At 31.4% G+C, this 25,020-nt stretch overlaps 1 protein-coding gene across 1 annotated transcript; it reads left to right on the forward strand.

Annotated features, from left to right (window-relative positions):
* The first annotated feature begins 145 nt into the window (after positions 1 to 145).
* Positions 146 to 18,421, forward strand: LOC145305544 (uncharacterized). The gene is made up of 13 exons (XM_080147189.1): positions 146 to 214; positions 776 to 847; positions 3,199 to 3,241; positions 3,724 to 3,780; positions 4,329 to 4,406; positions 4,701 to 4,979; positions 5,565 to 5,675; positions 6,224 to 6,531; positions 7,059 to 7,173; positions 15,635 to 15,743; positions 16,312 to 16,352; positions 16,629 to 16,688; positions 18,063 to 18,421. Exons 6-13 carry the CDS (start codon positions 4,945 to 4,947, stop codon positions 18,223 to 18,225), a joined length of 942 nt encoding a protein of 313 aa, XP_080003315.1. The 5' UTR covers positions 146 to 214; positions 776 to 847; positions 3,199 to 3,241; positions 3,724 to 3,780; positions 4,329 to 4,406; positions 4,701 to 4,944; the 3' UTR covers positions 18,226 to 18,421.
* The last annotated feature ends 6,599 nt before the right edge of the window (positions 18,422 to 25,020 follow it).

Genomic DNA, 25,020 nt, shown 5'->3' on the forward strand with positions numbered 1-25,020 from the left:
TGCATGGTTTAAATAGAATTTAATAAGTATATTTTTAATGTTGATATGCAAGGTATATGCTATTGGTTAAACTTATATATCTTGCTGACTTTTGTCTTTTAATATTGGTGGTTCAGAATAAGAGTATTTTCTTATTGGTTCAAATTTAATCAATGTTGACCAATCAGGAGGAAGAATCTAGAAAAATTTCTTGGATTAAGTAATAGAGATTTAGGTAAGTATTAATGTTTTTACTGAAGATACAACTTTGGATTTATATTTTTTTTGCAGCTAAAATCAACCAATCACATATCTCCTTATCAAAATACAAGCATATGATTGGATGAATATTGATTATGAGCAACATGATTGGTTAATTTAGCGGCAAATTTCAAGTTCTTAAATTTGAAGTTGTGTCATTGGTTTTTAGTATCATAGCTATTGTATAATTATGGTTTGTCTGTACGTTTATCCGTCTAACAGTCTGTAACTTAATAATTGTTATATTAAATGTAAATGTGCAGTTTGGAGTGTAAAGTATTTACGCAGTTGAGCTCTCTTTTTCTCTTTCTCATTCTCTCTCTTTCTCTCTATATTTTTTTTATCTCTTTCTCTCTCTCCCTCTGTCTCTCTGACTCTGTCTCTCTCTCTGTCTCTCTCTCCTTCTCTCTCTCTTTCCCACTCACTCTCTTTATTCCCCTCTCTCTGTACCTTTCTTTCTCTCTGTTCTCTTTCTATGTCAATTTTTCTCCTTCCTTCTCTATTAAATAAATACCCAATCCTTACAAAATTTCAGAACTAGCGGCACAAAGCAGGCATAAGTCTCAAGATTCAGGCTATACAGGTTCCGGCTCTGCGTTAACATTAGGTAAATTTCATTTTTTAAGGAATGGTCGTAGTAATATTTTTTAGGATTAAGCACTATTCTGTAATAATAATGGATATATTACTAGGATATTGTGAGAGATTCTCGCATACTATAATAAATGTTTCTCTCAGCTGGCTAATACAACGTAGACATCCCCTCCCCCATTATGTCTTTATCCCATGACCATGGAGGAACATATTAACCAAAATTTGTGGACTATATTAGCAACCTAAATTGACATCAAAAATTCCCTGTCACCTTATCCACGTATTTTATATCCATTGCATTGTAATAATAAAGCTAACAAAATCTAAATAATTTTAGTGGGAATTAATGTATCATCTATTATCCTATCCCCTACTCCTGGCCCTAATGGGTTCCTAAACTGAAATACTAAAGAACCTTATTGAATATTTCAAGTCAATATATCATTAATAGCTTATATATAGGAACTGAATATTTATTCTAAAAATTTGAGTTAGGCAACGTCCAATAGACAACCAACTCTTTGGATGCAAGGAATTTATGATTGTTTATTGTAATAAATTGGAAGCTCTATATAGTGGCTATAGAAAATAACGTCATACAATACAAATGACCACAGACTAAATTACTAATAGCAGGCCAGTATACAGTTTAATAACCATTGGTAGGCCAGTATGACATTATCTTTTGTACGTACTGTACAAAGCTTCATTGAATTGCACCCCTTCACTCGTCTAACTTAGCACCAAGTCCAGTATTTACATGTACTTAACTAAGCTTCTCTAAATTGATATGGGCAGCAAAGCCGCGATTTTTTGACAAAGCCCACGTCGTCTTCCTGTGACGTCATAAAATGAGAGAGACAAGAGGAGAAGTGGGAAAGAAAATCCCTAAAAAAGAGATGGAGAATATGACGTCACAGTAAGACGACGTGGTGCAAAAGTTATGTATTTTGGGCTTCGTCGATTTTTTCATTAATCCGCAGATGCAGATGAAATTTTTTTTTTAAAAGTGGTTAATCATAAACCCTGATGAAAAATCATTAAATTCATAGTGTATTTTTTTTATTCAGAATGTATTTCCCTGTCTTTTACTCACATAGATTCCATAAATTTCTTAAACAAACAAACTTTTGCAGTACCCGCCCAAAATATTTCCTTTTTTGGTCATATAATATATATTCTGACAATATTTTTAGTAGGGTAGCAACTCTATAGTTATAGTTTTGGTCATATAATATATATTCTAACAACATTTTTAGTAGTGCAGCAACTCTATAGTTATAGTTTTGGTCATATAATATATATTTTGACAGTAGTTTTAGTAGAGTAGCAACTATATACTTGTTGATCATTATATACTTATAAAAAGTAACAGGAGATCTTTTGTCTGTACCTTAAGATCTCTATAACCACTTAACCCATAGAGTTCTATGTGTATTTGTAAGATAGCTTTACAAAAGTCCATCGATGGTTTTAGGCTATTTTATATTATAAGTTTAAACTTTGGATATTTTTGGGCTGCTTTAGTTGTGTCGCCCTTAGCCTCTAGGGGTGGGGGAGGTTAGAGAAATAACTTAAAACCAACAAAAGCTATTTATAAACATATTTGGAGCAGCAATATCCGAGTTGCAGAAAAAAGAACCCTTATTCTTTATATTATAGTATAATTGCATTGTTTAAAGAAATATATAAATTACTGCACTTTGGAAAGACATAAAATTCAAAACTAAATATACTGAGAGAGTAAGGAAAGAAAACAAGACCTTTTTTAAAAATATATTTTGATACAAACATATTGTTCCTTGTTTTATTTATGAGTTCCAAACATGAATTTAAAAGTCATTGTGTAAACAAAACTTAAAAAGAAACAAGGACATAACATATATTATATAAATATTATTTCAAAATTTAAGTTTCATTAGAGATTTGTCAAAAATAGAAAGATTTGAATTATTTTTGTTTGTGTTTCTTTCTTTACAATTATTTCTGTATTTTACTTACTTATTTTTTTTTATCTTTCTCTTACTTTTCATCTTTTTCTCTTATGTATGCTTATATTTGTCTAAAAATTTCAGCACTTTTACTACTATAATTAGTCCTAATCGGCATTGCTATTTGAATATTATTCTATATATCAATAACTAGCGGATTATTAGTTTCTTGGAGAGAGTAGGTGAAGTGTTTTCAGGGGCTCTTTCTCTTAAGAGGTTGGAGGTACCCTCCCCAAGAATAGATTAAAAACTTCCTGGGACTTACAAGAAGCTTCACTGGAGAACAATATCGGTTCAGTGGTTAGCAAGATTCTTTGCTACAAACTGACAGACACACATCCTGTTACTTTAATATTTTTTTTTATTATTTTAGATTCTGGAAATTCATCTAGTTCAAGTGACTCTACAAATCAAAGGTAGGTTTTAGATGCGTAGCTTTTCTATAATCTCTATAATTTGTCCATACACTACAATGTGTATAATCTCTATAATTTGTCCATACACTACAATGTGTATGTATCTATAATTTGTCCATAAACTACAATGTGTATAATCTCTATAAATTGTCCATACACTACAATGTGTATAATCTCTATAATTTGTCCATACACTACAATGTGTATGTATCTAACAGCTTTGCTGGATATTATTAACGTTGTTAGTAGCGAAGCTATTCAATGATTATTATACTTTTGTACGGTTATTCATCCGTTTGACCCGTTATGGAAGTACTTTAGAGATTTCTTTACTTTTTCAGTATTTTTCTTTTAAGTTTATTAAACAATATTTTAAATCTTACTGTTTTTTTGTTGGTATCTTTATCAAGTCTACACTTCTTTTGAACATTTTAGTTCTAGTTTTTACTATAAATTATAATATTTGGAGAATACTATTTTAGTTCATCGGATGGAAATAACTGGAAACTCTCAACCCAACAAAGCAAACCTGTTGTAAGGTATTTTAATTTACTATTGTTTTCGGTGACGGAGCAACCTTATGTTTTACTATCTGCACCGCCCCTAGTATCGAGAGGAGTTGGATTTAAGTGTAAAACCGGCCCAAAGCATTGATAAGGGTTCCCTGAAAAGAACAACACAATCAGAACAGCCATTAGATGATGATATCTAGTATTGGTGCGCTATTTATGATCATAATTTTATTGTTTAATAAATTAATATATATCTTGAGCTGTACATAAATCAATTTATTCATCCCTTAAAGTGACAAACCTCCTTACCTTTAACAAACTCCAAACTATTACTTAACCTAACCTAACATAAAATATTATTATTCCACTTAAGAGAGAGTGACATTACCAATACATCCTTTTTATTATTGCAGTAACTATACAAAATGTCTCAACAATCAGCCATGTGACGTCATAAAAATGAGGGATTATACCTCTCTTTTTTAGTGGTTTCTTTCCACTTCTTTTATCTCCCTCATTTTTATGACGTCACATGGATGATTTTTGAGACACTTTGTAAATGTACATTGATGTAGGTATAATGATGGTGGCGATAGAATAATTTTCCCCACAGACAGTATTGAGCGTCGTAGCCGGCCCCTCCATAATTCCAGGTAAATAAAGCGAAGTTTTTTTTTATATGTATGTAGGCATTGTTTGTTCGTTCGTCTATTTGCAATTTATTTTGCCGTTAGTTTATATTTGTAGTTTATACAAGACACATGATTTTAAAACTCTAATGTCATTTCATTTTAGGGGCGATTTCTTTTAGGAGTGTGGTTTCCGAAAATAGTATGAGGAACTACATTGTAAGGGAGAACTACATCAGTTTTGCGAGATCTTTCAGTACAGACAGCTTTCCGGTAGACGTTTAAAGGCTTGTTGTAAAAATCAACCTTTAATTTTAGATCTTCTCCGCAAGATGTGAGCAGTACTGGTTACTACAGCACCCACAGCCTGCCCCCGCCAACAAATAAAAAGCGCGCCAAATCTTGCGATAAATGCGGGAAAAAGAAGGAACAGCAAGAGAAACAACAATCCTACAATGGAGGAGCGGCTAACAAATGCTGTTCCCGCTGTTATACAAGTGGCAGTTGCTCCCTAGCGGCTGCTGTCCCAGCTGCTAAAGAGAAGTGTGGGGATAACTGTAAGATGGTCCAGGAACAATATACAGATAGGTTATCCAGGTACGTTGTAAATTTTGTTCAAAACACAATTTTTACATCATTTGTTCTAAAGGCGAGTTCTCTTGGTAGGTTGATCTACCTTTCTCAACAGAATAGAAATATGTTATTATATAACGCAGGAGGTTTTTTTTTGTCTGAAGATCAAGATTTCAATAACTAGAGATCAACCTTAAGCAGGTCCTGTTATGGCTCTAGGGTATTTTACTTTTTCTTTTTAGTCTTGTGATGAGACTGCGCAAAAGTAACGATAAAATAACCAATGAGAGACGAGTATATATTTTACCATTGGTCAATTACAATGTATACTGGCCTCTCATTGGATAACTTTATTGTATGATGTCATTTTTTTGGTGCCATTTGCGCTCTATCTTGTGGTCGTTTTATGCTATTTTCTTTCAATTGCTTATTCTTCGAATGCAAAGCCCCTTGATAATAGGGTGGCTGTTAGTATCTAATATAGTAATTTTGAAGGGAAAAATAGTTTGGCCGACCTTCCTTAAAATAGACCAAAATAGCACTGATGTAAAGATAACCAAAGACAGAAATGCATACTTTCTTTACTTTTAAAATTTATTTATGATTAAGGTTGGACCGTTCTTTGGCTCCCACAGGGGTGCCAACTCGATGCTGTGATGATTGCACAAGAAAATGCGCAAAATGTGATAAATTAATTCGGCAACGCAGTTGCTCTTCGAGGTTTGTTTTGAATTTCAGCCAAATCAAAGTTCATATTCTTAAATTACCATTAACCACCAATAAACAAGAAATTTATAGCTAATATTTAAAGAATTTTTAGAGTAAAACCTAGTTATAGTAGAAAGATATTTACTATGTATGATTCCCTCCACCAAAAACTTTCAAAACGCGTTCTGCAATTAGTTAGATTTAAGTTTGAAAAAAGAAGTAATTTTGTTTTCAGTAAGTCTGCTTCAAAATCGATTAATATTCGCTGGATTAGAACCGGTTTTTGGCCATACTAAAAAAACAACCGTATCATTTTTATAGACAATTTTCCACGTGTAATTAAATAAATTCATAAAATCTAAACCAGTTTAGATTGCCCGGGCTTTTATCTCCTCGGGTCAACTAAACTGGAATTATTCATATAGTTTTTATTTTACTAGATAAAGAAAACTGTCTATAATACGGTGCAATAAATGTTATTAATTGAAGATTAATCATTTATCGTCCATTGCCCATATAACGGTATTAAAAAGTAACTTTAATATTATTATCTTTTTAAGATACGACTATAAGAACAATTGCCAGTCGGCCAACTGCTGTCGGCCCAAACCCGACACCCCAACCACCTCGCCCACATCTCCGTCATCCTGTTGTCCCAGCGCTCAAGCCCGCGACCCCTGGGACTGCTATTTGGACAGCCTGAAGGCGGCCAATTTGCTAGCGGAGAAAGCTGGGGCTACACTAAGTAACAGCGGATACATGAACGAGAAATCTGGCGGCTATATGAATGAAAAATCCGGGAAGCCTGATTGTTATTCGAGTAATAACAATAATGGCTCATCTAGTTCCTGCTATAAAAATTGTAAAGGTGATTCATTATTTGTTTAGTAGCGAAGCTCTTCAAGTCTTTGTGTCTGTCTGTTTGTACATGTTTATCTTTTATTTTCTTGCTGACCCCATTTACTCTTTCTCTCTCTTTCCCCCCAATTTATTTTTATTTTTTTATCCATTATTTTTTTAGTAGCGAAGCTCTGGAAGTCTTTGTGTCTGTCTGTTTGTACATGTTTACTTCAATGTCTTAGTTACTGTTCATTTTTCTATCTCTTTTTCTCCATTTTATTTTCTTTTCATTCATTCCTTTCTTTTTATCTTCTTCAAAATAAAGCAGCTTAAAGTGCCTAATAAAAAATAATGCCTCACAATACAAATGACCAATAATAGGCCAGTATACTTTGTGATTGACCAATATGGTAAAATGTATACTAGCCTATCATTGGTCATTTGTATTGTATGACGTAATTTTTATTAACCACTTTAAGCTGCTTCTTCTAAATTTATTTTTTTCTTTCTTTCTCTTTCTTTCTATCTCTCTTTCTTTAACATTTCAAATTCTAGGTGTAGGAGATTGTTATAACCCTAGAGATCCAGAACCCTCGCACTCCATGTCCTGCTACAAATGTGACCAGAAATGTTCTACCTATTGTGGATACTCTACTAACAGTAACTCTAGGTAATAATTTAGGTTGCTAGCATAAAATTATTTTTTTGTTCAGTTCGTTCATCCAGTAGGAGGGGAGGGGATGAGGTAAATAGGTTGGAATGGGGAAATCGTTGTTTGTTTTCTGCTTTCCCTTCCAAAACAGAGCTCCTAGATACTAGAAGCGCAGCCGCTAGTTGGACATAAACCATTTAACTTTAATGTTGCCACAATGCTTTTGAAAAACTAGGTATTGGGATGAATATTTTATCCAAAGAAAACTATTTCGCATCTTATTTCTGAATTTATCAACATTAAATTACTATTATTACCATATAATATTTAAAAAATATAATTATTACATTTTGTTTTAGTAATGGAAATGACTCTGTTTTCAAGTTTCGTATTTGTATAAAAAAAAGGATAATTATGACTATAAGTAGCGCAGTATTAAGTTTAGATAAAAAGAATAAGAAATTGTTATACAGTAATAAAACAGCAAAAATATTTAGTAAATTTTATTTTATAATTACAACAAGAAAAGTAGACTGTAGAAATGGATATATTATTTCTTGGATGTTTAACATTTTTATTACTCTAATTAAGTAATACTCGCATGCATAAATACCCCCATCCACCTTCTTTACCCCATCCCCTATCAAGGTACTGGATGAATGAACTAACCTATAAATAAGGACCATTTTATCAAGCTAAATTGACGACAAATTTCCCCCTATCATTATATTAACGTATATTCAATATCCATTACAGTAGAATACGTTAGTATAGTAATATTACTCTTGATATACAGACGGACGTATATATTTACCCTAGTAATAGAGAAGCTTCGCTACTAAATAAAAGGATAAGAATATATAACATACCACACATAGAGAAGAATCTAAAGCAATTTTGGTTTACTTCAGCGGATATAATAGACATAATATAATAGACCTTTATTCTAAGTACTATGATAGATAACAGTCTGTCCGTTTGTCTGTATGTCTCTTTGTAAATAATACATGATTAAGTTCATGGACAAAACATTAACACATTTTGTATCTTGGCGTTAAAGTTTCAAAATAATGTAAAACATATTATTTTTTATATTATATTTTAATTCATATTATAATTTTTAAAAGAATTTCCTAAATAAAAAAATTGTAATTATATTTGGGGTTAAGGGTTTTCTCATTTCAATGGGCATCTAATTTATTTTTCACAAAACTCTTTAATAATAAGTCTATTGTTAAAATTGCCCCCAGTTTCCTTTGACTATAAGTTGAAACATAAACAAATTGAGTTTTGTAGATATATTATTAGTTTAAACTCATATGGGTAATGGAGATTTATGGATATATGAAGGAAAAAGACAGGAATACTAAAACACGATTGTTCAATATTGTCTGATGTAAAGTCTCAATATCCTTATCCTATTACATAAAGTAGGACGGATTTTTGGCTGTCAATGAAAATCTTGCCAACCACTTCATGGAGTTCTTTAGTTTAAGAAATTTTGACAAAGGTCCAAGTTTGGCTTTAACTTCTAAAGGTTTTAGGCTATTTTCTATATCCCGTCTACTCCCATTGAATACTAAGGCCATATATGCTATAAGTAAAGCATTCTAAAATTGAAAGATTATCTTTCATTTTATGTTTGTTTAAATAAAATTATTGGCTGAAAAAGCATTAAATAACAATAATAAAATTTAATGAACAATGTATAATTTTTAAATATTTTTAAAGAGCAAACTATCAAATAACCAAATTTTTTCCAAGAACAGCTTAAAATATCAGTATAAGCTGAGAAGACAGAAAAGGTATGTTTAAACAAAGAATGGAGGGACTAAAGACGGAATATCGAATTTTAGAGTAGCTTTTCTAATAAATTAATTGTAGGCAACTTTTTACGAAAATTGTTTGTGGAAATTTTGTTTCATTTGAAAAGAATGCAACATTGCTGAAACGTTTTAAATACAGGGAGGGAGGGGACATTATTACACAACTCCCCAAAGTTTTCTTATTCGTTGACTTAACAACTCCTTTTATTCAATTTCGATTGGTTTGGTTCATTTAGTTGAGTGTCTAAACGTTTCAACCAGCAATTGTAATCTACAGAAGGGATACTTTTGTGTTTCGTCATCAAGGAGGTACGTAAATTTATCGGCCATTGTCTTATCCCTTAGATCCCTGTTCCAAATGGCAAATTATCGTTTTCCTTTTCTTCCCAAATGCCCCATTTATATTTTCAATGCCAGAATTTGGAACTATTTGTCGGCACTTATTGGTGCAACTGAAATAATGCAAAACGAATACTTGTAAAATCAAAATTTTTGTAAATTCCAATTTTTGGGCCAATTGCGTTTTTAAAAATGTAAATATAGTGATTACTTTTCATGGACAAGACAATGGACGATAAATCAATATCCACTCTTCATTTAAGATTTAAGCCAACAAATAGCAGAGCGAGTTTATTAAGTTTTTATGGGTGGGGGGGGGGGGGGTTAGAATCATATATTGTCTTTTTAGTTTGTAGTTGCACTTCTTAAAGTCAGATATGCAATTTAATTGGTGTTATGTCAAAGCAACTAACCTTTTTGGTTTAAAGAAGATAGACATTAATAGAACTTTTAAATCAATCATTATTCCTTCTAGTACTTCTAGAGTCCTATGTATTTACAAAAAATAGGCTAGAATACTTTAACATATCGCTAGTTTTAAAACGTTGGATACATTATCAAACTCTGATTGGTTGGTTTAAACTAGAAATGTACACACTTATCACCTTATAATTTTAATCTACAGAAGAGGTAGTTTTGTTTACCATCAGGGAGAATGTATATCATTTCATCTTCCATTGTCTTATCTCTCAAAATCCTTGCACACTACATTATCACTAGTCGCCGGAAGGAAAAAGCAGTTTTTTGAAACAGGCTCTCTGAGATTATTACAGATTCTTATATATACATATATAGACTAATGAAAAATGCAAAAAACGAAATCAAAAGCGTTCCTTCTTGGGAGAAAATCCGGGAAAAAGATTTTAGCTATTTTTAACCTAAAATTCACATTGGCAAGCCTACAGAAATATACAGACATTTTAAACATGTCATTGCTCAGCACATAGAAGTGATAGAAAAATACTATGCATACCATTGGAAAGCTTATAACCTCAAGTTTTCATATTGTTATATAACGTTTTTGTACTATTAACAGTTTTGAGCTATCCTCTGAAGTATGCACAAGTTTTGAAAATGCAGTTTTTTCCTTGAATTTTAAGTTTAATACTTGTTACACAAACCTTTTAAAAATTAATATTTTATATAGATATATTTGTATATTTTAGGTACTCTGGGTACTTTCAATTTTTGCTTAATTAAAAATTGTCTTTGAAATTTGTAGTAAGAACCAAGGAGGGAGGGAGGGAGGGGGAAAATTTATACACTTATAGGCAATGAAATTCAGTATAAAATTTTGCCCTGGATGTTTTTGGGCTTGTTGTTATAGCCAATAATTCTTTTTGTAAAATCTCTTATATGATTAAATATATCAGTAAACCTAATGTTTGGTATTTTCCTTCAAGGGGTTAGTGGGGTAAAACTGCACCTAAAATTACTAAAACTTTAAGTTCTGGGCTTATTTTTAGAGATATCAAGCTGATTTTATTAAAGTATACTTTTTTGCATAATTAAGCCAAGTAGCCACTTTTTGGCATTTTGGCACTTTCCTCCTTGGGGCTAGTGGGGTAGAACACTCCCCAAAACACTAAAACTTAAGCCTTTAAGGCTTGAGCTTATTCAAAGAGATATCAATCTGATTTTTTTATGTAAACTTTTTCACATAATTGAGCTAAGTAGCAACTAAAGATTTCATTTTTACACTTTCTTTCTAGGGGATAGTGGGGTGAAAGACCCCCCAATAATTAAGTTTTAAGATCCAAAGGGGGGGGGGGGAGTTATATACTTTTAGAATTTACAAAATTTTGCTCTAGATGTTTGGGCTTGTTGTTATAGTTATCAACCTGATTATTTTTGTAAAATCTCTTACATCCTATTATATAAAGCAGTAAGCTATTTTTGTCTGTAGCAAAGGATCTCTGTAACCGCTGGACAAATATGGTCCTTCTATACAGTGAAGATTCTCATAGGTTCTGGTTTTTTAGGGGGCGGGTGTTATAACTCACTAGCACCAAGGAGGAAAGTACCAAATGAAATCTTTAGTGACTGCTTAGCTTGATTATGTAAAAAAGTTTACATTAAAAAATCAGCTAGATATCTCTAAAACTAAGCTCAGACTTTAGATTTTAGTGTTTTTGAAGCTGTTTTACCCCACTAGCCCATAGAAGGAAAGTGCCAAAATTCAATTTTTAAAGATTTGCTGGCAGATTATATCATATAAGAGATTTTACAAAAAGAATCAGGTTAATGACAACAAGCCCAAAAACAATCAAGGCAAAATATTATACTAAATTTCATTTCCTATAAGTATATAAACTCCCCCCTTCCTTCCCTTGGTTCTTACTACAAACTATGCACATTTCAAAGAAAATTTTTAATTAAGATAAAATTGAAAATACCCAAAGTACCTAAAATATACAAATATCTATAATAAAAAGTAGCTTGATGTCTGTCTGTCTGTCTGTCTGTCTTGTCTGTCCGTCCCTTAAGATCTCGGTAACCACTGAACCGATCAGATTCTACTCTTCAGGGTAGATACCTATTGGTCCTGTGGTGGTTTTTAGCTTTTTTTTAAACATTACCTCATAGGCCAAAGCCCCTAGAGGCTAGGGGGAAGCCGCTAGCATCTATATAAAATAATTATATAACTCTAGGTGCTAAGCAATAAGATTTAAGGTTTGTGTAACAAGTATAAAACTTAAAATTCAAGAAAAAACTGCATTTTTAAAACTTGTGTATACTTTAGAGGATAGCTCAAAAACTGTTAATAGTACAAAAACGTTATATACTAATATGAAAACTAGAGGTTATAAACTTCCCAATGGTATGCATAGTATTTTTCTATCACTTCTATGTGCTGAGCAATGACATGTTTAAATTGTCTGTATATTTTTTGCAGGCTTGACAATGTGAATTTAGGTTAAAAATAGCTAAAATCTTTTCCCCGGATTTTCTCCCAAGAAGGAACGCTTTTGATTTCGTTTTTTGCATTTTTTATTAGTCTATATATGTATATATCAGAATCTGTAATAATCTCAGAGAGCCTGTTTCAAAAAACTGCTTTTTCCTTCCGGCGACTAGTGTGCATAATGTAGTGTATGAAAGTATAAAAATTCTAGGGGGAAAGGAAATAATAAGTCTTATGGGGATTAAATAGCAGAAAAAAAACTAAAATAATATTTGTTGGTTTGTAAAAACGTATTTATGTATAGGAAATGTAATGTCTGCACCTATGTTATTTTCATAACAAACTAATAGTAATAATCACAGGAAAAGGATTATACTTATGCAAAAGTAACAAGATGTATGTCTGTTTGTACTGAAGGATCTTGCTAGCAGCTAAATCGATAAGGTTCACCTTTACAGTGCAGTGTAGCTACTTCTAGGTCCTGGGAAGATTTATTAGTTATTTCTCGCATCGTATTATAAACAGCTTTCCGCGGACATAAAATGTACAATTATAAGATTAAAACCTATATTCATAGAAAGCTGGATATAATTCGATGCTAGATATAGTTTTTTCGTGTGGATGAGAACCGGTTCCTATCCACCGGATTCGAATGAATACGAGAAAACTATTTCTGAGTGGGGCTGGGGGATTCCATCACCCTTTCATGACTTTTCCACTCCCCCCTTCACACCTCAAGTGCCCCCTGAGGTCTCTAGGTACATAAATTAGATAAGTTAATGTACATCAACAACGATGATTAACAAAATTACCACTTCTTTAGTTAAATTTACTGGATTAAAAGCTTGTACACTGTTTTCTTGGAACTAACCAGTTAGAATTCAATAAAAGTACTTAGAGTTTTAGAGCCAAAAAAAAATAGGCTATAAAACTTAAGTTAAAAAGGGGTAATTTTGTTTAGCAGCATAAGGGATGTACATCAATTTATCGTCCAGTGTTTTATCCCTTAAGATCTTTATAAATTTTACGAATTGAAAAGAAAGAAATTGTTTCATCTAAAAAATTCACGTCATTTGTTATCAATTAAAAAATACTTTGAAAACTATTTCTGAACGGAAATAAAGAAAATTATATGAAAGTGAGAAATTTCTAAATTGATATGACTCAAAAACATTATGAAAAATAAACGAGAATTTAGTAATGATAATCATTGTTTTTGATAAAAAAAGATTTACAAGATTTTTGTCAAAATATGTTTTTAGTAGAATCTGTTTTCTACATATTTTGATAAGATGTCGTCTCAAAAATATGTTGGAGCCCTCCCCCCCCCCCACAAATTTATAGTTTAAAGAAAATTGGGTTGGGAGAGGTTGGACTTGTTCCTAAAGTGTGCTTTAGCTACCTAGGTATTTCTAGTGGTGGTATAAAAGAGCAAAATAGGTCCAGTGGTTAGCGAGGGAGATACAGAAATTGTCATGTGTGACGTCATAAGAATACGTCTAATAAGGAAGGATGAGAGGAGAAGTGGGAAAAGAAACCCAGAAAAAAGAGATAGATTTAGATGTATTTTTATGACGTCACACATGACACTTTCCGTATCTCCTTAGCGAGACATTAAATAATCCAAAGACAAAATGTCGTTCTTCTTTGTATCATAAAAGGGTATGAAATAAGCAACTGTGCTATTGTTTTATATGTTTCACGAAATGAACATCCATAATTGAAGATATCACCCAAAGTTTGTAAATATCAGTGAAAACCTAAAGATTTATTAGGAAAGTGTTTTTGCGGAACATTAATTTTCATCAAAACAGCCATTTCGAAATATAATAAGTTAATTTAGTTGTGTGCATTTGTATTACAGAAAATTTTCGACAAATACTAAAATTAAAAATCATAAGATAAATACCCGTTTGTTATACCGGGCCTTCGGTCCTTTGGTGCTATTCAAACTGGATTTAATCTAATATTTTCTTTAATTTTAATATCCGCGGAGAGCTGTCTATAATACGATACTTTATATAATGCTATATAGTCGACATAAACATTCTGTCTATTCCTACTATACAGGGATCTAAAGGGATAAGACAATGGCCGATAAATTGATGTCCATGCCCAATTATGACACACAAAATTACCTTTCTATAGATAAGAATTAATGGTTGAAACGTTTTGACACTCAACTTGATATAAGTCCCCAAAGTTATTAGGGCCTACTATATCTGTTGTCCTGCGTGAACACTATTATAGTGACATCCTGCCGGTGAAATAGGAAACCCATAACTCAAATTATATAATTACAAATTAACCCAATTTTCCTTTCACATATATACATCCAGGGAGCTTAGGGGATAAGATAATGGATAGTTTATTGTTTAGATCCTATAATTAGGATAAATAAAATCATCCCTTATGTTTTTAAGTGGAAAAAATTGAATACGTTTGGTTTTAGAGTTTTATACAAAGTATAGTATTTTTTAATAAACTTTTGATTTTTGAGATTTTAAGACTTTATTAGCAAAACACCGTAAAATAAAATCGCCAAACCGTTTATCATCAATCCGCGCAGCCGAAGTCTACAGCCGTTTACGTCACTAATCTGGTCTTAAAAAGTTGTTATAATCCTTATATGAAAGTAACAGGATGTATATTCTAGTGTATGTTTGTGTGTTTGTACCAAGTGATCTTATTCTTGATAAGGTATATTTTGGGGTAGGGTACCAACCCCATCCAAAGTAAATTCCTCCTTGAAAAAAAAGATACCCTTATTCTTAAACGTAATTTAAAATTGAAGGTAATTGTAAAAAATGTTTACCCCCAATAAACCTATATTTGACCTATATTGTTAAAAGCGAAGCTTTTCTATAATTAGGGTCGGTCCGTCCGTACGTCCGTAACGGATAGCTTTTTTCGTTAATTTAGGCATGTTAGAATTGTCCTATCGATTTCAAACTTTGCATGGTGATTCCTGTAGTAGTTAGGTACGATTTAGAAAGCGTAGCAACTCTATAATCATTACCAAAATGGCCGTACGTCTATTTTAAACATGTTGATTTTTAAACTTTTTTAACAACAAATTTTTGTGTAATCTAATTATCCGATTGATCTGATTTTTTGTATACTGATTCCTAGGACAACAAAGTACAATATTATCAATATTATAAGCGAAGCAACTCTATAATTAAGTCTTAAAATGTAAGTATGTCCATAAACATTATTCTGTATCAAGCAGTTTTTCAAAAAAATTACTTACAATTTTGCATCGACTTTTATACATTTATATTCTTATAATTCAGTTCTTACACTATACAAGTGTTAATGTCCGTTTGTCCTACCGTTTCAGCGCCTCGTTTTTATGGATGTTGTCATCCTTGTTTTAAAAGAAAATCCTAAGATATACATTTTTCAGGAAACCTGTTAGTTTTTACCAGAACAGCAGTTTTGATACAACATATAGCCGCAGCAATCCCAAGTCCCTCACCATGTCAGCATACAGCCCTACCTCACTCAATTATCAGGTTATAATACTATTTATTTATCTCATCGTATTATAGACAGCATTCTGCGAATGTTCAAATGAAAAATTATAACATTAAAACCTGTTTAGTTAGCCGAAGGCCTATGCTAACAAAACTGGTATTAATTTATTATTTGTATTTTGAAATTTGTATAAAATTGTCTGTAATATGATGCTATACAGAATTTTTCAGTATTATGTCCGTCTGTCCGTTCGTCACTCAGTTAGTCTGTAACTCTATTGGGGAAATTTGATTTTCTTGGTTGCCGATTAAGATATACTTCGCATTTATCAAAATAAAATAACTCTTTCTAAAGATCATGCAGTATTCAATTTCTTCTATCCGCCGGTCAGTTGGTCTTGCTATATAAGACATACAGATTGCATTTATAAATGTTTCGTGACTTTATATTTCCCATTTCTTGTTTTAGGATACATTATCATTTGCAATATAACTCTGTACTTTTTTCTTTTCATAATTTTTGAGCTTTGCTACTTATGGATGTTATCATCCTTGTTATATATTGTTTTTTCTTCTTGAAAATTCTAATTGAAATTTATTATTTTAGAGTCCTGATAAGCTAGCAAGACAAGTAGCTGAACATACACGGTAACATATTCATATTTTCAAAGTTTTTATAAATTAATTCGAACATTTTTGGAAAAAATCAATGAAAGGTTGCGTGATTTTATTTAAAAATTTATTAAAATTAAATTTGGATCAAGGAAAGAAAACAAAGTAGCGGTTTTCGTCGTATTTTCACAGTAGCTTTGCTCCTATTTCTAGCACCTGCGGGGGGCTAACCCTACGGGGCAATTTCCTGACCCTGGCCTAACTTAACCTAAAAAAAACCTATAAAGATTAAAAGACATCATATTTTTTTAGGATCAGAAATGGAATTCTGACAAATTCATCATTTATGCATAGATACCCGGTTCTTAATAGGTAAATATGATATTTAAACTTATACTTAAAAAATGTATTAAGATGGGTGCTCTTTTCAATCATCTGTTAGTATGTTGAATAATTTTAGGATATATAAATAGTCCTCCAAGCTTTTTTTTGAGGAAGGTAAAAGATTTGAAGGCTGTCGTATTTTTTTTTTAATTTTAAGGGGCAGGGGGTAATAAGGGATTTCAAAGTTTGATGGGGTTAAACACCCTATATAAGAAGCATATTTTTAGCAATGTCTTATACAAATTTGTAAACATTAATTTCTTAATATCCGCTGAAATAGAACTTATTATAAGCCATACCGAATAATCATGTATAGTTTTGTATTAAAGACAATTTTTTACTAATATCAATATAAAAATCATAAAATCAATACATGTTTTTTTAGCCCGGGACTTCGGCTCCTCAGGCCTAACAAAACTTATGTTAATATTAAAATTTTTTATTTTAACCCTTAACGGTCGGGGGGGGGGGGCGTTGAACGCCCCCCCATCCGGTTTTTTATATCTCATTTTCTGTGTGTGAACGATAAAGAGCCCAAACTGCTTGACTTTTTAAGTGTGGGTATGAGACATAACTGAGAGTTGAAATTTTTTGAATATCTCCATCCTGGCGGGCACAGGACGCCAGCAAACCTGGCAGGGTCATCCAGGTAAAGAGCAAAAATATTTTTTTTACTTAAACAAAGCATTTTATCTTACCAAAATACTAAAATATCCTCTAGTAGTACATCCTCATATTAAATACAGGTGTTCAAGTCAATTTTAGGTTCCAGGTATGATCCTGCAGGTCCTGATCCTCCAGGTCTCCAGAAATCTTTAAAAGGCTCATGTGGCCGCAATTTTTGACTTAGAGACTTCAAATTTTAAACTTAAGCTTATCTTACATGTCTACATAATGTATTAAAATTTCATAAAGATCCGCCGCCGTTTTCCCGCCGACCGCCGACTGCGGCGGCTGGCAGCTGCCAAGTACAGCTGCGGCCGCTGAAATTATATTTTGATATTTCCAATATAAAATTTACATAAAGATAAACATTTTCTGCAAAAAAGAATTTATTCTAGCTTCAAAAATAAAAAAAATTACAGCCGTTTGAAATTTATAAGTAAAAAAGGACCTAAAAACAAAGGTTGTTAAATAAAACGGTGAAGGAAGCGAAAATTGACCTTGACTTACTTAAGGTCGGAAATTCATCATAACACAGGGGACTTGCACAAAATTTTTTAGCCCTCTAGCTCTAATAGGAACTGAGATAATAAGGGGGGGCGTTGAACGCCCCCCCCCCCCCCCCCCACCCCCGACTGATTAAGGTGCGGCAAAGGGCCCGACTGTAAGGGGTTAAATTCTATAAATGAATATTTTCAGAGGTAGATCTGGTTATGGCAGGTACATGGGTGCTCCTGGTTCCAGCAAATCCTGTACAGCTATCAATACTTCTGTCAACAATCCTTTTGGATGTGAACAAATATACATTGATATGAACAGTATTATTGCTAATAGATTTAATAACATGAAGACTTTTAAATAATTAAATTTTGTTAAAAAAATTATGAAAAAAAGTTATAATTCATAATAGTTAAATAATTAGTAATATTGGTTAATGAAGACTTTAAAATCAGCAAATTAAAAAAATATATATTTAATATTTTTGATAATTTGTAAAATATGATATGTTTTTTCCCCATTTTTTAGATTTTTAATGTAAAAATAAAGTACTTTTATGATTTTTTTTTCAAAAATCAAAACAGTTTATTTTACTGGTGTGTATTTATTAAAGTGGGCATTTTATTTTTATATTTTATTTTACAAGGATACAGGCATAGAATAATGAAGGATAAATTAATCTTTCCTGATTTTTACTGTGTCAAATTATGCTGTTAGTAGATTTTTTTTACCATTTTCTGTTTATTTTTATTTAGATATGTGATAAAGCACTTACAAATGGTCATAATTATAAAAAAAATGATAACAATTCTTGCCAATTTCTATATTATATAAATGTATAATTATATTTTTTTGTTATTCCTGATTTGCTTAAGCTTTAATTATCATGATTTATGTATTAAATAATCATAGTAATGCCTTTCAGAATAAGTTATTAGAGGTTGCTGTAAAACTAAATTTGTGTTTTAAAATTGTAGCTTAACCATTTCAAACACAATTTATAAAAGGTCATAGACGCATAAGGCCGGGTGAAATGTCAAAACCCCTAATTTTACCCCCCTCAAAATTAAAAAAAAATTAGATTACCCCCCCCCCCCTCTCAATAAAAAGCTTGGACGTCCTATAAGCAGTACATTAGTTTTGGTTTAAAAATATATTTTTTAAAAATCTAAATGTATCCATAGTAGAGCAGCAATGGGCAGCAACAATACTAAATTAAGATATAGTCAAACTAAATGATTTTTTATTGATAGTCAGACTGTCGGACGATAGACAAAATGTATAAAACTTTATGGTCTAATGTCTATCATCTATCCAACTGAGACATCATATGTAAAAATCATAACAAAACTAGGGCCTTCAAATTTCTAGACTAAACAACTAATTTAATTAGGCAGTTGCTTTATAATTTCAGTTCTAAAAGCGGGGCTTAAATTAAATTTCAAATTTGTTTCTAATGGTTAGACCAATGGCAAAAAATAAACATAAACTGAATAATCAGAATTTAAAAGTATTAGAGTCGAAGCAAAATTGTAAGTAAATTTGTTGAAAAAACTGCTTGAAGCAGGATAATGTTTATGGACATACTTACATATTTGGACTTGATTATAGAGTTGCTTCGCTTATAATATTGTTCGTTGTTGTCCCAGGAATCAATATACCAAAAATCAGATCAAATGGATAATTAGAACACTTGAAAATTTGTTGTTAAAAAAGTAGAAAAATCAACATTTTTAAAATGGACGTACGGACATTCTGGTAATGATTATAGAGTTGCTACGCTTTCTAAATCGTGCCCAACTACTACAGGAATCATCATGCAAAGTTTGAAATCGATAGGACAATTCTAACATGCCTAAATTAACGAATAAAAGCTATCTATCTCGGACGGACGGACGGACCGACCCTAATTATAGAAAAGCTTCGCTTTTAAAAAAATGTTAATATCAAACAACTGCTGCGCTACTTATTTGGAAATTCATTGTTTATCATTTTTACAGACTTTTGATTACAAGGGACAATAAGACACACAATGACATTTAAGCTAATCTAACATCATTTTTAAAAGCGAGGCTTTTCTATAATTAGGGTCGGTCCGTCCGTCCGTCCGTACGTCCGTACGTCCGTCCGAGATAGATAGCTTTTATTCGTTAATTTAGGCATGTTAGAATTGTCCTATCGATTTCAAACTTTGCATGATGATTCCTTTAGTAGTTGGGTACGATTGAGAAAGCGTAGCAACTCTATAATCATTACCAGAATGTCCGTACGTCCATTTTAAACATGTTGATTTTTCTACTTTTTTAACAACAAATTTTCAAGTGTTTTAATTATTCGTTTGATCTGATTTTTGGTATATTGATTCCTGGGACAACAAAGAACAATATTATAAGCGAAGCAACTCTATAATCAAGTCCAAAATGTAAGTATGTCCATAAACATTATCCTGTTTTAAAGCAGTTTTTCAACAAATTTACCTACAATTTTGATTCGACATTTATACATTTATGTTCCGATTTTTCAGTTCAGATACTATACAAGTGTTAATGTCCGTTTGTCCTACCGTTTCAGTGCTTCGCTTTTATGGATGTTGTCATCCTTGTTTTTAAAAGCGAAGCTTTTCTATAATTAGGGTCGGTCCGTCCGTCCGTCCGTACGTCCGTACGTCCGTCCGAGATAGATAGCTTTTATTCGTTAATTTAGGCATGTTAGAATTGTCCTATCGATTTCAAACTTTGCATGATGATTCCTTTAGTAGTTGGGTACGATTTAGAAAGCGTAGCAACTCTATAATCATTACCAGAATGTCCGTACGTCCATTTTAAACATGTTGATTTTTCTACTTTTTTAACAACAAATTTTCAAGTGTTTTAATTATTCGTTTGATCTGATTTTTGGTATATTGATTCCTGGGACAACAAAGAACAATATTATAAGCGAAGCAACTCTATAATCAAGTCCAAAATGTAAGTATGTCCATAAACATTATCCTGTTTTAAAGCATTTTTTCAACAAATTTACCTACAATTTTGATTCGACATTTATACATTTATGTTCCGATTTTTCAGTTCAGATACTATACAAGTGTTAATGTCCGTTTGTCCTACCGTTTCAGTGCTTCGCTTTTATGGATGTTGTCATCCTTGTTTATACAGTTTTGTAAGGAACATTAATTTGTTTAAATTAATTATGAATAATCTTAACAAAATACAATTAGTAAAACATGAATAATCTTTTGTTATTGAGATTAATTTTAAATATTCTAAGTGAAATGTTTTAATATTTTTGTATGTTCTTATCTTTTAAACAAAAAAACATGAATTTATAGAAACCCTTGAAATAGGGTAAACTACTAAGCTTTAATTTTTTATTGTCAGAAAACTTCCAGTATGGCTTCGGGACCCGCTGGATTAAAACCGGTTCTTAGCCATACTGAAAAATCATGTATATCATCGTATTATAGACAATTTTCTTCGAATATTACAAAAACATAGAATTAACACCAGTTTTGCTATCCAGTCCCTCTGATTTAACTAAATCTGTTTCATCCACTTTAATATCCGCAGAAAGCTGTCTATAATACGATGCAATAAATAATTACTATTTTGTCAGTGTTAGTTTTGAATATATCCATAAAATTTTGGATTTGAAATTAATATTTTATAAATTCCCAATTATTTATATCTAAAAAAAATTATAATACAAAAATAGAATTAACTTAATAAAATTGTTCATTGTTCATAATTTCTAGTCAGATTTGATGAAAAATGTTGTACAAAAGTGTTTAATTTTATGATTATTCTTTCTGTATTATTGTATCAATTTTTGCTATTGTTTAATAAATAATTTAAATAACTTTTTTATTTATCTCAAAGTCCACCAATTACAATTAGTGGGTGAAACTTTTGGGCACTCAACTTAATGAACCAAGCAATCAAATTCAATAAAAGTCCCCAAAGTTGTTATGCCAATGAAGATTATAGAACTTTGGAGACTAATGTAAAAAAAGCCCAATGTCCTCTCCCTCCCTGGTTTTTACTACATTATGGGTAGAATGTTAAGGTTGCGTGATTTTTGTTATGGTATTAATGCATAATTAAAGCATAACATGAATGGATACATAATACGTGGATAAAATGACTTTATTATAGACCAGTTCATTGATCCAGAAGGAGAGACTGTATTAGATAAAGGGGTTGTATGGGGGGGGGGGGTATAGTTATTTTAGCTCGCTAGAAGTATCATTTTATTAGAGTACATGACAATCTGGTGCAACATCCAAGTAAATACGTCGCTATTCAAATTCAAAGGCAAAATCATTTTAGGTTCTGATCCCAATCCTAAGCCATTGGTTCAAAAAAACCGCAAATTAGCTCCTATGCAAAATAATTTTCAAAGCAACCTATATTTTAAGCATAGTTTTTGAAAATAAATAAATCATTTCATTTTCATTAACTTTAAAAGAACAAGCAGCAGTAGGTACTAATTGATTCAATTCGGGCAATTAATCGACCATTTAACATTTTTATTTTACTTTTGAATACATTTTTGTGGGGGGCACTTGAAGTGGGTTAAAGTAGATTGAAGTAACCCCCAATTTTAATCATAGCTACATTTTTTTTCTAAGGGCGATTTCTCTTGAGAGGATGGTAGTACCATCCCCAAAAAACCTATGCAAAGGAGACACTTCAGTGGTCAGCGAGATCCTTCACTTACTTTATTCCTATCAAAGGGAATTCAAAACTTAATATCTCAGAGTATAAATATATGCACAGTTATGACTCAAATTACCATTTATATAGTTAAAATTTTCCCCATAAAACTATTTCACATTATTCATTGCTTTTAAAACGGAGAAATATAAGAGGAAAGAAAATATTTAAATAGTTTGAATGAGAAAGGTTAGGCAATGGAAATTGTAAACCTATGTTAGTCTAAAAATGTGTAGGATTTGACAGAGGGGACAATGGCCTGTTTATTACACTAGTCCGCAAAGTTTTAAAATAATGTTTTTTTATTCGTTGGCTTAAACACTTTGGGATTGGTTGTATCATTAAGTTGAGTGTTCAAACGTTTCAACAACTAATTATAATCTACAGAAGGAGAAATTTTGTGTATCATCTTTGGGGATGTACATCAATTTATCGGCCATTGCCTTGAGCACATACAAACTTTTAAACCAAATAAAATATTTTAATCCTACTTCCTCTTGTTAGAAAGTTCCAAACCAGGGATCTAAAGGGATAAGACAATGGCGGATAAAATTATGAACATCCCAAATGATGACTTTAAAAAATTACTCCTTCTGAAGATTACAATTAGTGGTTGAAACGTTTTGACAATCAACTTAATAAACCAACCAATCAAAATTCATTAAAAGCTAACAGATAAGAAAACTTTGAGGACTAGTGTAATAAAAAGCCCATTGTCCCCTCCCTCCCGGGTTCCAAACACCAACCTAGCAAATATTTCTTATCACCAAACTTTTAACAATGGTAAGTTCTGCTATTCCTGAAGTCTAGCAATTGCTAAAGAGTCACAACATATTATTAGCCTAGCAAAAATAGAAATTTAACTGTATGATATTGTTATAAAACTTTTTAGAAATCAAGTTTTATCTCAGAGTACCTTTATATCTTACAAACAAAGTTTTCTTCTTGTTTTCTTACATTTTACTTTTCTTAAATTTATTCTGTAACTTTTATAACAAGATATTTTATACAGGTTTTGATATTTTTTTTTGCTTTCATTTACATACGCCATGTAAGAGAATTCTTTGGGTACTTGATGAGAAGGGAGGAAGTCGACCCCCCCCCCTCTCTTATTTTAATTTTAGTTTTAAAATAAATTAAAACAAATTCTAGAAGATGGTGGTACTGGTGGTACACTCCCCCAAAATAATTATAAGCCTTCCAGCGACTTATAAGATACTACATTTAAAGGAGAACCATATCTGTTCAGCCGTTATTTAGATCCTTTGGTACAATTAGACAGCCAGAGAAGCTCAAAGATTCCTTTTACTTTTATATAAGGTGAAATGCACATGCCAAAATTAGGCTAATAATCTTAGATTTAAAAAAGGGTTTTAGTACTAATAAAAATTTTATTTATTGATTGCAATTTCAAAAAATCATAATTATTTCTGTAGGTAATGTTGTAAAATTAACCATTTGGAAATAATAGTTAGGATAGAGAAATGGAATGCTTCTTATGATGCTAGTTGTTTCTTTTTATGTCTAACACAATGGCTTAGAACATGTGTTTAAAAAATGTTTAACTACATAACTAGTATAATCTAATTTAAAAATCACAGAACCTTTTAACAATGATAATGCTTTATGTTTTCAATTAGAATTACATATCTTTTTTTAAATCTTAAATAAATTGTAAGATATTTTTTAAACAAAATTTTCATTATTGTTAGAGAATTTGTTAAAACTAAAGATGAAATTATCATGTATTAAGCTAAACATTTGAGAACAGTGAATCATTGTGAGTTTACCAAACTTCTACAACAACCCTTTATGTTATGGTTCAATATATTTGTTGTAACAGTCCTGATAAGAAATTTTATTTTATTGCCCTGATCATAATAAAAAGAAAACATACTGCAGTTTTACTATTATTGCTTTCCAACAAATATGGTCAGAATTTATCCATTTATTTATTTGCCTGTCAGTATCATTGTTTTTTTTTTTTGGTTGCAAGATAAGGTAAGTAAGTAAAATAATTAGTTTACAAAACTAATCTTTAGCCTAAGCTTTATCATTATGATTACCTAGTTAAAGCCTTTTCTTGAGTCATTTATGTTTCTATCCTTTCTACATTTTTCAGTGCTTAGCATATTCTTTTAAAGGCTGGGTTAATACTTTAATCACCCTTCTTTCATTTTTATTCATCAATAAAACTTTTTAGCTGCTTGTTGTAATAAATCTTGTAAAATGATACATAAAAAGAATATCAAAGAAAAGGACAAGACTCAGCTACACCTAAAACCAAAGCTTTTGAAATTTTTGGATTAGGCTTACTTATTGTTTCATTAAGTCTCATATTATTCATAAACCAACCAACAACATATTTGAAGAGTAGTACTGCTTTTGAAGCAAGAAAAATTAATAAATAAATCCATAATTTTGCTGGCTAACAATATTTCACATTT

The sequence above is a fragment of the Acartia tonsa genome, chromosome 14 (assembly GCF_053477335.1).
Source record: "Acartia tonsa isolate MP-2025a chromosome 14, ASM5347733v1, whole genome shotgun sequence".
NCBI classification, from domain to species: domain Eukaryota; kingdom Metazoa; phylum Arthropoda; class Copepoda; order Calanoida; family Acartiidae; genus Acartia; species Acartia tonsa.